Source organism: Nanorana parkeri, unplaced genomic scaffold (genome assembly GCF_000935625.1).
Source record: "Nanorana parkeri isolate BGI_ZX_2015 unplaced genomic scaffold, ASM93562v1 scaffold524, whole genome shotgun sequence".
Classification (NCBI taxonomy): Eukaryota; Metazoa; Chordata; class Amphibia; order Anura; family Dicroglossidae; genus Nanorana; species Nanorana parkeri.
Window position 1 is genome coordinate 803,411 of NW_017306792.1, and position 12,196 is coordinate 815,606.

Below are 12,196 nucleotides of genomic sequence, written 5' to 3' on the forward strand. Positions count from 1 at the left end.
GGACTGGCGGAACGGACGGGGGAGTGGGCGGGTACAGCTGGCTCTGCCTCTAGATAGGCAGAGCCAGCTGTCACTCACACAGCTGGGCGGATCTCGACAACGATGTCGGGATCCGCTGCGGCGTCACAGTATACCACGAGCAGCGGCTCACGGTATACTGAGCTTAGGGTGACGGGAGGACGCTAGTTTGTGTCCTCCCGTTACCCTAAGGAGAACTATGGGGAAAAGCCCTAACCCCATAGTTCTCCTTTAAAGTCCGGTGTGCAAAGTCATCTGCCAGCTTTCTATATCCCCTAAAGTGCATGTAATCTGGGACCATGAACTTCTCTCCTTTGCTCTATTTTAGTCTGTTAAATATATTTGATCATTAAAAGTGTTTTGGTTTATCTGCTCAATAAGTGCAAAATAAATAACCATCAATCTTGTCAGAAATTCAAAGCTGTCTGTGTCATTTTCACTACATGTGTAACATTAATCACAAGCTAGAAATAGAGCAATAGGTTCCAATACTTCCACACTGAGCACATTAATGAGCTGTTTTATATATTAGCCAGAGAAGAGGATACTAGTATGCACAATTGTTTACGTGTGTGTGTGTGTGTGTATCCTTGTGTGTGTGTATCCTTTAATCTCTAAGCATTTCAATATTGAAGTTATAGTCTTATGGAAATACTTGGGAATTCTTGCTCAAAGTATGTTTTGCTGAGTATCACAGAAAAAAAAAAAGTCATCAAAACTCCATCTTCATCCATCCTATACCTTGTCATCTGTAGGACATCGATATAAGTTCTGGAAAGTGTTGATTATGTTATTGCTGAACCTTGGTGCAAAAACATCCTTATCTTGACCAAACTGATGTCTAGATTGTCGAACAATGGAGTCAATAACATACAGTCCAGGAACTTTGTATTCTGGTTTGCACTGTAACAGAATAAAGACAAAAGAAGGCTCGTGAAAAGATGCTCTAAAAGTGTGAAATAAAAAGGTAGAAAATGAACCCTAAGGAGGAACTTTGTTAAGCCCCCTTTGTATTTGAAATAGAGATATAACCTTAAATGAAATTTCAGAGAAGCAATTTTTGTAAAATACATTCTGTCCTTTCTGTGAAAGCCTCACGTGTAAGTAGTCTTCATACCTCAACTGGCACATGTGGAAGTGGCTAAGCCTCCTACTCCTCAGCATGTAAAAGTGGACTAAGTCTGAACCAGGAAAGGAAAAAGCTCTGAAATCATGCTGTAATATGAGCTATTCCAACTGCTATAAGTAGCACCGATACCGAGTATTTGGGCTCTGATACCTTCCCTGATACCGGAACTTCCCTTAAGAGGAAGATTTACTTTGACCGGCAGTGCCGTACAAGAAAATGGAGCCAGCTTCCTGTGCGACCAGGAAGCTGGGTGGTGAGTAATGACCTGCTGATTGACTGGAAAGCCTGCTTTCCAGCCAATCAGCATGGAGCCGGATACCCGGCCAATCAAAAAGCAGGGAGGCGGGTCATTATGTGCCGCATGGCTTCCACATTGTCCGGGAAGCCAGCATCATGCTGATTGGTCTGGAGACCGGCTTCCCAGCCAATCACAATCAAGCCAGCCAAACAACATGGAGGTGGCTTCCCTGGCAATCAGGAAGCCAGGTGGCATGTCGTTACCCACCGCCCGGCTTCCTGATTGCGCGGGAAGCCAGCTGTATGCCAGCGGAAGCACCGGTACTCGGTATCGGCGCGAACGGAAAGCAAAATATCGGTACTCATACTAGCTATAAGTAAGCGCAGATGTAATGAGAAGGGCGAGAAGGGCATAGACAAAATGTTTCAGGATGTCAGGACCAGAGCGCTTTTGATTTGCAAGAAAAGAAAAACATACATTGCTTATTGTTATCTAAAGCTGATATTGATACAAGTTGTGTTCACTGACAGGAAACTACAGCAACCTGCTCGAAACAGGTCAAATACACCAGTCAATAAATTCTGAATGATCTCAGAAGGATCTTAAACTGAGGTCAGACTAATGACTTCAATACAAGCTCTCATTGTATGGGTTGCTTTACTGTGTTAAGGTCTGTAAGGCTGGGCACACACCTTACAACCATATGGTTGTAAGGTAATTAAAAAAAAACGTACGATCTGCCTATCTTGGACAGGCAGATCGTACTTGCGATGATTGCAAGCCGCACCCCCGAGGGGTGGGCTTCCGATGACCGCAATGCCGAAACGGGCAGTTTGCGCTAGCGCACATTGGCCCATCCGGCTTTTATCTTACAAACATGCTACACACCGGGCCGAAAATCATACGCTTCTCGGCGGATTGTGTTCACTGACAGGAAACTACAGCAACCTGCTCGAAACAGGTCAAATACACCAGTCAATAAATTCTGAATGATCTCAGAAGGATCTTAAACTGAGGTCAGACTAATGACTTCAATACAAGCTCTCATTGTATGGGTTGCTTTACTGTGTTAAGGTCTGTAAGGCTGGGCACACACCTTACAACCATATGGTTGTAAGGTAATTAAAAAAAAACGTACGATCTGCCTATCTTGGACAGGCAGATCGTACTTGCGATGATTGCAAGCCGCACCCCCGAGGGGTGGGCTTCCGATGACCGCAATGCCGAAACGGGCAGTTTGCGCTAGCGCACATTGGCCCATCCGGCTTTTATCTTACAAACATGCTACACACCGGGCCGAAAATCATACGCTTCTCGGCGGGTTTTCGAACATGTTCCTAAGATAAAAGTTGTGCGACCTTACAGTAGTAGAGGCCGCACGGCTTCCACACACCTTACGATAATCGTACGATCGCGGGATTTCCTGCGATTATCGCAAGGTGTGTGGGCACCTTAAGACTCACAAGCATTAAAAACAAATGAATTTCAAAAACTGTGTCAAGGAATACAACACAATGCCAGGATGTCTGTCTCCGAGGTGGGTCATACAAAATGACTGATCTAAAACAGAAGTCAAGGACTGAGTGTCCCAAAAAGAAGCAATTGCACATTAAAGTCTTCCCAAAGCCATAGTTCTCAATCCCACAGAAATGCCAAGAAAAGATCTGAAGCAGACTATTCATGCACACACATCACAAAAACATGAACTTTAACAGTTTTGTACAAAACAAATAAAAATTCTGCATTTCTAGCTAGCATCTAAAGGACTTTGCATATTTTTGCCATTACAGATTTGACTGTTTAAACCTATTCAGATAAAGCTCTCTAAATTGTGTGCTTTATTGTTAAATATGCATAAAACCATTTAAAATATATAATTATAGTTTTGATGAAGCCCAGATCGCATTTAAGAGCCACTCATACCAATATTCAGAAAATTCTAAAATGCTTATAAACTTTTTCTAACTGTATACAACAGATGAAAGTTACCTTTTGTATAAACTTCTCAACACTTTGAACAACATGCTTGTAAAACTGTGGAAAGAAAAAAGATAAATGCTCAATAGTATACAATGTGAATTTTGTTTCCATAAACAAGCGGGTTACTGACAAGTTAGGCAAGGGTGATGAATAGTGGGGATGCAACAAAACATTTTGGCAGAAAATGCTACTATGGGCAAAATGCTGATAGGACCAAAATGGACATAAATGTGGTGCATCCCTAGCTTTTCTCCTCCCTGCTGGGCACCAGCCGATGTGTCCCCTCCCATCCCCGCTGTTCTCCACATCCTGTGTGGGCAGAGGCAGAGGTGCCCAACGAGGAGGAGAGAAGCTGTCAGGAGGCCGAGCAGGGCGGTGCAAGGAGCAGATAGCTGTCAGAAGGCCAAGTGGGGCAGTGCAGGAGCTAAGCTGGGCCTACTGTGACAAGCGGAGCACTCAGGATGGAGAGCGGAGCACAAGCACTCACCGATCAGGACTGATCACTGAGTGTTTGCAAATGACTGAGGACATAGGGACATAGTAACTGTGCCCTGTTATGAATGAACAGAAAATGCTCTACATCCTGATTGTGGACATGGGCTGCAACAACTAATCGATTAAATCAATAATAATTGATGAGCATAGTCGGCAACTATTCTAATTAACGATTAGGGGAGAGGGAGGGGAGAGCACAGAGGGGGAGAGAGGAAGAGAGGAAGAGATTTTTTTTAAATGCAACCAATTGATTGAAAAAAATAATCAGGCAACCAGTCATTATGAAAATTATGGTTAGCTGCAGCCCTGGTGGCCATAGTAACTGGTACTATCGCCTTTTATGAATGGACAGGAACACTCAGTATAGAAGCTTCCTATTCATTCATAACAGGGGCAGCTGAAAAAGAGATTTAGGAGTCTGTGTCCTCAAATCTCTTTTTCTATTTTAAAAGGCAAATATAAGGGGTCTTTTTAGACCCCTGATATTTCCCAAAAGCATTGTGAAGTAAAAAAATATATATAAATAAAATTAAAAAATATTTTTAAAAAGGTTGAAAAAAAAAAGTAATTTTCAGCCTGACAAATTATTTAATTTTAGTTTCGGTCTAAAAATTGTATTTCACTCCATCCCTATTGTATAGTATGCAAAAAGAAAAACGAAATCCAAAGCATAGAGGTAGGGGACATTATGAACCATTAGATTTTTCATTATTTCATTCCTCAATCAATAAAATAAAGATGACCCAAAGAAAAATCCTTCACTAAATGTTAATACCTTTATGCCTTTAATTGCAGACTTGGTGATCTGTGTCATTTTGGCCTTGGAGATGGGAGGTTTGTAATCATTGAGCGAGTACAACTGTGAAAAAACAAAATACACAACCAAAGATTAAAACATAGCATTCGCGGAAATCTTGACACAGGAGGTTAGATTTTTTTTCACTTTTCTCCATTATGTTTGGTATTTCCATGCAACCTGAAGTCCAACCTAGACACTAATATAATACATTTCCATAAGTCACACATAACACTTACCTGTGGTAAAAACCCATTAGAGAAAATAAAATGTTCAAATTCTTTTTATTTTTGTTTGAACAGGAGAGTAAACATGTTTTTTTTACATATGTTCTGGAGTATTTTTAATTGTTATATATGGGAAATTATTTTGCGAAGAATATGGTATAATGTATTCAGCTATTTAGAATATACATGTAACTAAATGGGTGCATGAAGGAACACCGCCAAGCTCTCCCTGCTCATAGGGTTCAGGGCTATATAACTGAAGTTACAGAGACATTTGGAAAGTAAGCAGCAACTACTGAGCTTTCTCATTAGAAAGCCCAGTATGGTCAGTAAACAACATATCATGGAAGCACCCTGTATTAAATGTTTATTTGGAGTCACAGCACAGCAAAATGACCCTGCAGGTACTTAGTAGGCTCCATGTGGTGCCAAACAGGACTTTAAAGCAGACATTTTAATAACCCTTGCACTCGGGCTACCCCTGCATTCCAAGGGTCAACTCCTTTTTGCCTAGGGTTAAAAAAAGCTTATACTCACCTGAACTGCTGAGCCGACTCCCTGCTTCCCCGGGCTCTGAAGCCTCGCTGAAGTTATTGTACAGCTGGCCATACACCTATAGATTATCTGCAGATTTTCTATGGTCTGATGGAAAAAGTGCAACAGATTTCTCCATCTACGCTAAACTGTGTGGATGGAGGAATCTCCCACTGGGCCAAGCTTCAGTATCTTGCTAGCCGGCCCCGCTGGCTCTCAAAATACCTGACCAATGCCTGCATCCAATCAGACTGTTCAGGTATTTTGAGAGCCAGCGGGGCCGACTAGCAAGATACTGAAGCTTGGCCCAGTGGGAGATTCCTCCATCCACACAGTTGAGCGTAGATGGAGTTTTCCATCTGACCATAGAAAATCTGCAGATAATCTAATCTATAGGTCTATGGCCAGCTTTACCCAAACATCCAAATCAGCTGGCTCTTAGACTGGTCCCTGGAGAGTCTTGCCACTTCCTCCACAGCGGTCTAGGATTCCACGAGACATCAGTGTATAGGACGTGGGGACGGCAAGGGACAAAGGATCTCTGCAGTGGTAGAGGAGACAGGCTGGAAGGAGTGCTACCTGCGCAGAGGATTGGGTGAGTATGACCCTATGCCTTTTAGTGGGTTAAAGTTAGTTAGTTTAGTTTTTTTGTTTCCGTACACAAACAATGAAACAATAAAAACATTCCAGGATTTAGGGGGGGGCTACAATACAGGAGAAGGTATTGGAGATAGGAGAGTGCCTACCAAGGCTGCGAACCCAATATCAAGGTATTAATATACATTTTGCATGTAAATTAGTGTTTCCTTAAACTTGAGCCAAGGTTGCCCTGTCACTTCAAATTTAGTGGAGCGATCATATAATGAGTCTTTCAATTCTTCCCCATATGGTCCAGATGAAGAAACCATTCTTTGACCAAGGGAAGTACCGGAGAATTCCAGTGTTTTGGGATGAGGAATTTCGCTGCGTCAAGCATATGCAGAATCAGAAATCACTTATAGCGATGGATCGGTGTTATGGAACAGTGCATCAGGCAAACCAGTGGGTCAAGTTGAACAGGTATATTTGTAATACATGAGATGGAATGAACCACTTGAGACCAGAAGGACTCTAATTTAGGGCATGACCACCAAACATGGAGGTTGGTTACTTGCTCAAAACATTTATGAAAATCTAAGCAGTGTATAGCCAGCTTTAGAGGGCACATAATAACATGACACTGATAGGGATTACTGCTTTTTCAGTCCTGTTTCCAAACAATGCTCCCACATACTGTATGTACTCCCAACAACTGATATTTCTATAGCAAGAGTCATTATTTTTCAAAGAAAAAAGAAAAGATACCTAAACAAATATGTTGAGCCATGTGGCAGTTCTTGTGGCACAACTGTGGTGTTACAGAGAGCACTTTGGTCTAATCTCATTAGCTTGGTACAATATCAGGAGAGACTTTCTCAATGTCACAGGGCACATAATGCGAATATTCTCCTCGTACTGTTCCAGGTTACTCAGTGATTAGGTCCGAGTAAGGACAAATGCAGAATAAATGCTGATTACTGGTTGAGGAGACCTGATAATATTACAGAAATTAGTACAAGGTATACGTTGGACAACAGGGATATAGAGTGACCCTTATTAACATGAAAATATTTATTCGGGGCGCTATATGGTTTTATCTGGTCACACAGATGTGAAAATGAATAGTGGTAATTTGGTAGTGAAAGGGAACCAAGTAATTAATAGCCATCCAGTGTCGGTAGTGCAGTGAGAATGGCATTCTCCCAGCTATACCTTGGGTGGAAGATTTACAAATCACACACTGCAGAGGGCCCCGTATGGATATAGTTTAAATCAACATCAGTGATTCCTATGTTTGGGAATAAGGATTACAAAACTTGAGCAGAAAGTTAGTTGCCCGCCATGGAAATTTGTGCAAAACTTAGCAATACTATGTCTATATAGCAAAGGTTTTCTTTGAAGTGCATGGACGTCTCTTATGTGCTTCCTTTTGGTCTGGTAAATATACCACATAAAGCATTTTAATATATCTGTTCAATAGATGCTGATCCTGCCAGTCCTTTGAGCTTGTAAATGCCTCTGTGCTGCACTGAAACCCAAGCTCTGCCCTGTTCAGTATTTACTACAGAACAGGTCCCCTCTATGTTATGGAGATAAGGACAAAGCTTCTCCACCATATACACTGAGTGGCCAGATTATTATGACCACCCGTTTGTAGGCAAATTAGCTATAATTTCGCGCTGAAGTTGCTAGAGGGCCAGACCATTATAAATAGGGAAGCAGGTTGTTTACCACGACAGTAGAAGTGATTTTTTCTGAAGATATGGGTAAACAATGCGATTTAACAGCCTTTGAACGTGGGATGATTGTTGGCACTCGGAGCCATGGAGCGAGTATCAGCAAAACAGCAGAATTAGTTAAATGTTCAGGAGCAGCTGTTGTTAAAGTGTTTAAAGACTGGACTGTCAGTCGAAAATCTGGGTCTGAACGTGCAAATTGTGGCCGCCAGCGACTAGTCAATGTTAGGACAGAACGGAGAGTGGCAAGACTGGTACAAGACAACAGAAGGGCAACAGTGCAGTGTCAGATTCCTCGCATCACCTTTCAACATCTCGTGGAGTCACGAGGCGGCCCAACAAAGTCATCTCGTGGAGTCATCTCATGGCCCAATGAAGTACTGATGGGGTGGTCATAAAAATCTGGCCACTCAGTGTATATATTCCAGTGTGTGAATGTAATCACCAGTGGACAGGAAATGTGTTACTGGCATGGTTATCAACTGGAAACAAATGGGGAAAAAAAGCCTAAAAAAACCCCAAAAGTGAACCAATGTTGCTACTATAGCTAAGGAAGATGATAAGAATTGTGGTAATAATTCCTAAAAGTTTTATGCCGTAACCAGGTATCTCTAGACATAAAGTGCAACGACTAGTGGAAAAAAAACATGCAAATTCTATGTGTAACTATTACTATCAAAATGGTGCATATCTGTCGCCCAGATAGCAAGGATAACTTGCCACAAAGGTGTGGGAGGGTTAAATTGTAATTCTTTCTGAAGCTGGCCATACACCTTACAAATATCTGCAGATTTTCTGTTGTCAGATGGAAAAGGTGCAACAGATTCCTCCATCTACGCTAAACTGTGTGGATGGAGGAATCTCCACCTGGGCCAATCTGTTGCACCTTTTCCATCTGACCACAGAAAATCTGCAGATAATTGTAAGGTGTATGGGCACCTTAACTTGCTGCACACATTCCTGGCAAGTTGTAGACTTGCAGAACACTTGCAGCACAAGTTCTAGTTGACACTTTTTTGAATTTGTAGCAAATTTGCTTTGGCAAGTCTACAGCAAGAGTCCTGCGGGTCTTAGCAAGAGCTCTGCAAGTGTACAGCACTTTTACAAAGCACGTTGATCTGGAGACTTGCAACACAGACTTGCTGTAATTGTGCAACAAAATTGTGAAGCTTGGCAAGTCGGCAATAGTTTAGCAAGTCATTTTCAAACTTGCAGCTCAGTTGCTTGCTATCCTGGGGGGAAGGTTAAAATACAGAAGAAACACCTCAACAGAAGAAACAATTATACACACATGCAAACAATTCCTTTTCACTGGCATTATGCTAGCAGCACATTGCACACAGACCTGTCTTCAAGTTCCACTAAGGGCCAGTTCACACATACAGCGGGGACCTGCGTTGCACCGCACCGGATCAATGCAGGTCATCACAAGGATACATTGAAAACAATTGCTTTCTATGTGTCCCATTCACACCACAATGCGGGTGTGATGAACAGGGCTTTGCGTTGTGATAAAATGCAAACATGCTGCATGAAATCGTAAGATGCGATTGTCACGCTGTCCCCCGCACAGAACACCCAGCTTCTGGGCACTGAAGAAAGGGAGTGATGCGTCCTGAGCTGTACATCGCTCCAGTCAGTTCCTCAATAGCGTCTATTCACAAAATGTCTTGTATTAAAAAAATTAAAGACATTCTGTGATTGGAAGAGGAGAGGGTGGGGATGTGACATCATCTCTCCTCCAATCACACCCAGCTTTTTAATGATAATTTACACACACAATGAGGTGTAAATTATCATTTTGCAGTTTTAAATAATTGGATTAAAGATTGTTCAAGGTGCCATACACATAATAATCGTATAATTTTGCTTATTTTCATGCGATAGGATTTTTCTGCCCAGAACGATTTTAACTGTGATGGAATTGATCAGGTTTCATATAAAATCGATCAATGACACAGTATATGTTTTTTTGATAATTAAAAGATTTCATGTTACTGTCCGATTCCGGATTGTTACGTGTATTGCCACCATAAAGGCAGTATCATGAGAGCTGTAATATCCAGCAAGTGGAATAAGAATTGGGAGAACGCTATGAGAGGTGCACAATGTCTGAACAAGTGTAGCAAAAGCTGTACACTACCAAAACATTGCTGTAAAAGATGCACATACCAAAGATAAGTACAGTGGTACCTCGGTTCATGAATTTAATTTGCGAACCGAATCAAATTTCCACATAAGGTTCAATGTAAATAAGGTTAATCTATTCTGATCCCTACGAATGTGGTCGCGAACCGATTTCGGTCGCGAACAGAATCAAATTTTCCCATAGGGCTCAATGTAACTGTTCTGAACCATATGTTAATTCCTTACCACTCTGCACTTTCGTTTTACCACCATGCTTGCTCTGCACTTTCTTTGGAGCCATGCTGGATTGAATAATACTGTACAGTACTGTATGTGCTAAAAAGCAAGCAAAAAAGCTTCACAGCAAGTGTGCACAGGTCTGTCTGTGACAGCAATCTCGACTAGAGGAAGCCACGACCACGTGTCAGAGCGGTGAAGATGGCCACGGTCATGTTAGTCACCCAATTTGGAGTTTGCGAACAGAAGCAAAACTTTGCTGAACTTCCTGTTCGCAAACCGAATTGTTCGCAAACAGAAGCGTTCATGAACCGAGGTATTACTGTACTAAGATAGTTCATCTTTACCAGAGAATGCATTATTAATTCTGCCCATCTCCAAACTGGCACCTGACTGGAGGGTGTTATTGGGCAGAGATGCATGGAGGAATGTTGAGATGTGCAGGCAGGAGGGGACATTTAAAACGTTTATAGAAGGGTAGTTCTTATCCTTTACTTTTCGTTTGGGGCCATAATTCCTTGTCTGTAACTATGGGTGTTAATTCTGTAAATTAGGGTTGGAAGATTCCTGGTTGCCAGGTCCAAATTACAACTGGAAAAAAACTCTGGCGAACGGGTTTGCACGGCCAACAAGACTAGTGACCTTACTGCACTCACACAGCAGGTCTATGAGAGAATGATGCATCCCTAGCAGAGACACGCTCCATCACTCTATGGAGACACAAGTAGCCAAGTTTGGGAGCGCTGGCTGGTAGAGGCAGGACTGGTAGCTTGATTGGTGTTCAAGGGTTTGTGTGGCTGAGAGTGGTTTATCATGCATTAGGTGCATGCGATGTCCAAGGGGTTTTACACTAGAGCTGCAACAGTTAATCGATAACTAATCAATTATGAAAATAATCGTTAGCTGCAGCCCTATTTTACACATTCCTGGCTCAAAGCTAAGACGATGAGTCTGCAGAAGTCCCAGAACAGTACTTTTCAGGGAGGGCTTCAAGATCAGCCTACTCTATGTAGTGTGACGTGTGGAGGTATGGCTTGTGAAAGAGGGTTGGGCAACACTTGCAATGTCCCTTTCCGCAACCATTATTCACAAGACTTTTGTTCCTTAAATTGACACTAACCTCAGGAGTTAAAACGTGAAAATGCATTCAAGTACCTTAAACCTTAACCAAAAAATTAGTATACAATTGTGTAGCAGTTATCGTGTCCCCAATACTTTTAGTTTTTTACCCCAATCAGTATATATTGCCAGTTTGCAGATTCTCTTACCCCCTTCATACGGATACCCTTCATGCGTCCTACTATTCCCCCACCTTCCCACCAGACTGCAGACTTGCCTTCTTCTAGGTTGTAACCCAAATGTAATCATGCAACACTCTTCCCAACCTCTGATCTTCTTGTGCCTTTCCTAAGGAGAACTGGCCTCAGTCCTCTACAATGAGTCCAGTGGGTAGACACTACACTAGCAGCCCTCTATCATTCTTACTCCCATGGCTCCTTAAAAGGTAAAGTCCACCTTTAAAAAATAAAAGCACACATGTTCTGCTGACACAGACAGTGCAGAGCAGCGGGCATCGGAGGGGACACATATCGCCGTCCAGTGGGGAGGAGAGAAGCTAGGGATGTACTGAATTTTGCCCAGAACACCATCTTCAGCCGAAAATTTTACACATTCCTATTTGTAACCATAGACTAGTCCTATTCATCCAGCTGTCTTGTTGCTTAACTATGTATCTTATAGTTACTTCCAGAGCATATGCAGGTTGTGTAGTGCTGGTTTCTAGGTTTTTAAAGCTGGCTCCTAGTTCTGGGTCTGTATAACAGAGGCCTGTTATAAATGCATACTGCAGGAAACACTGAGGGCTTTCAGAGCTCTCTTGCACAGCCATGCATGTGAACCCAAGGCTCACAGCATTATTACACATAATGGGGAGACATTTAGGATTGCCTAGATAGGTCAGGCCACTGTGAATACAGTTGTTGAGGAACGGTTGAGTGGCAGGTGCTTAAAAGGCCAGAAATACTCCCTGTAAAGGCGAACGATGGGGTTAAGGCTTTTCCCCATAGTTCTCCTTAGGGTAACGGGAGGACATAAAAGGGC

General features: G+C 42.3%; 1 protein-coding gene across 1 annotated transcript in view; it reads right to left on the reverse strand.

Moving 5' to 3' along the window:
• SCAF8 (SR-related CTD associated factor 8) overlaps positions 1-12,196 on the reverse strand; it is a 78,772-nt gene that overhangs the window by 31,232 nt on the left and 35,344 nt on the right. The window contains exons 2-4 of the mRNA XM_018561443.1: positions 4,636-4,719; positions 3,375-3,419; positions 760-921 (exon numbers count right to left, since the gene is read on the reverse strand). Of these exons, the coding sequence (XP_018416945.1) occupies positions 760-921; positions 3,375-3,419; positions 4,636-4,719 (291 nt within the window). The remainder of the gene's footprint in view (positions 1-759; positions 922-3,374; positions 3,420-4,635; positions 4,720-12,196) is intronic.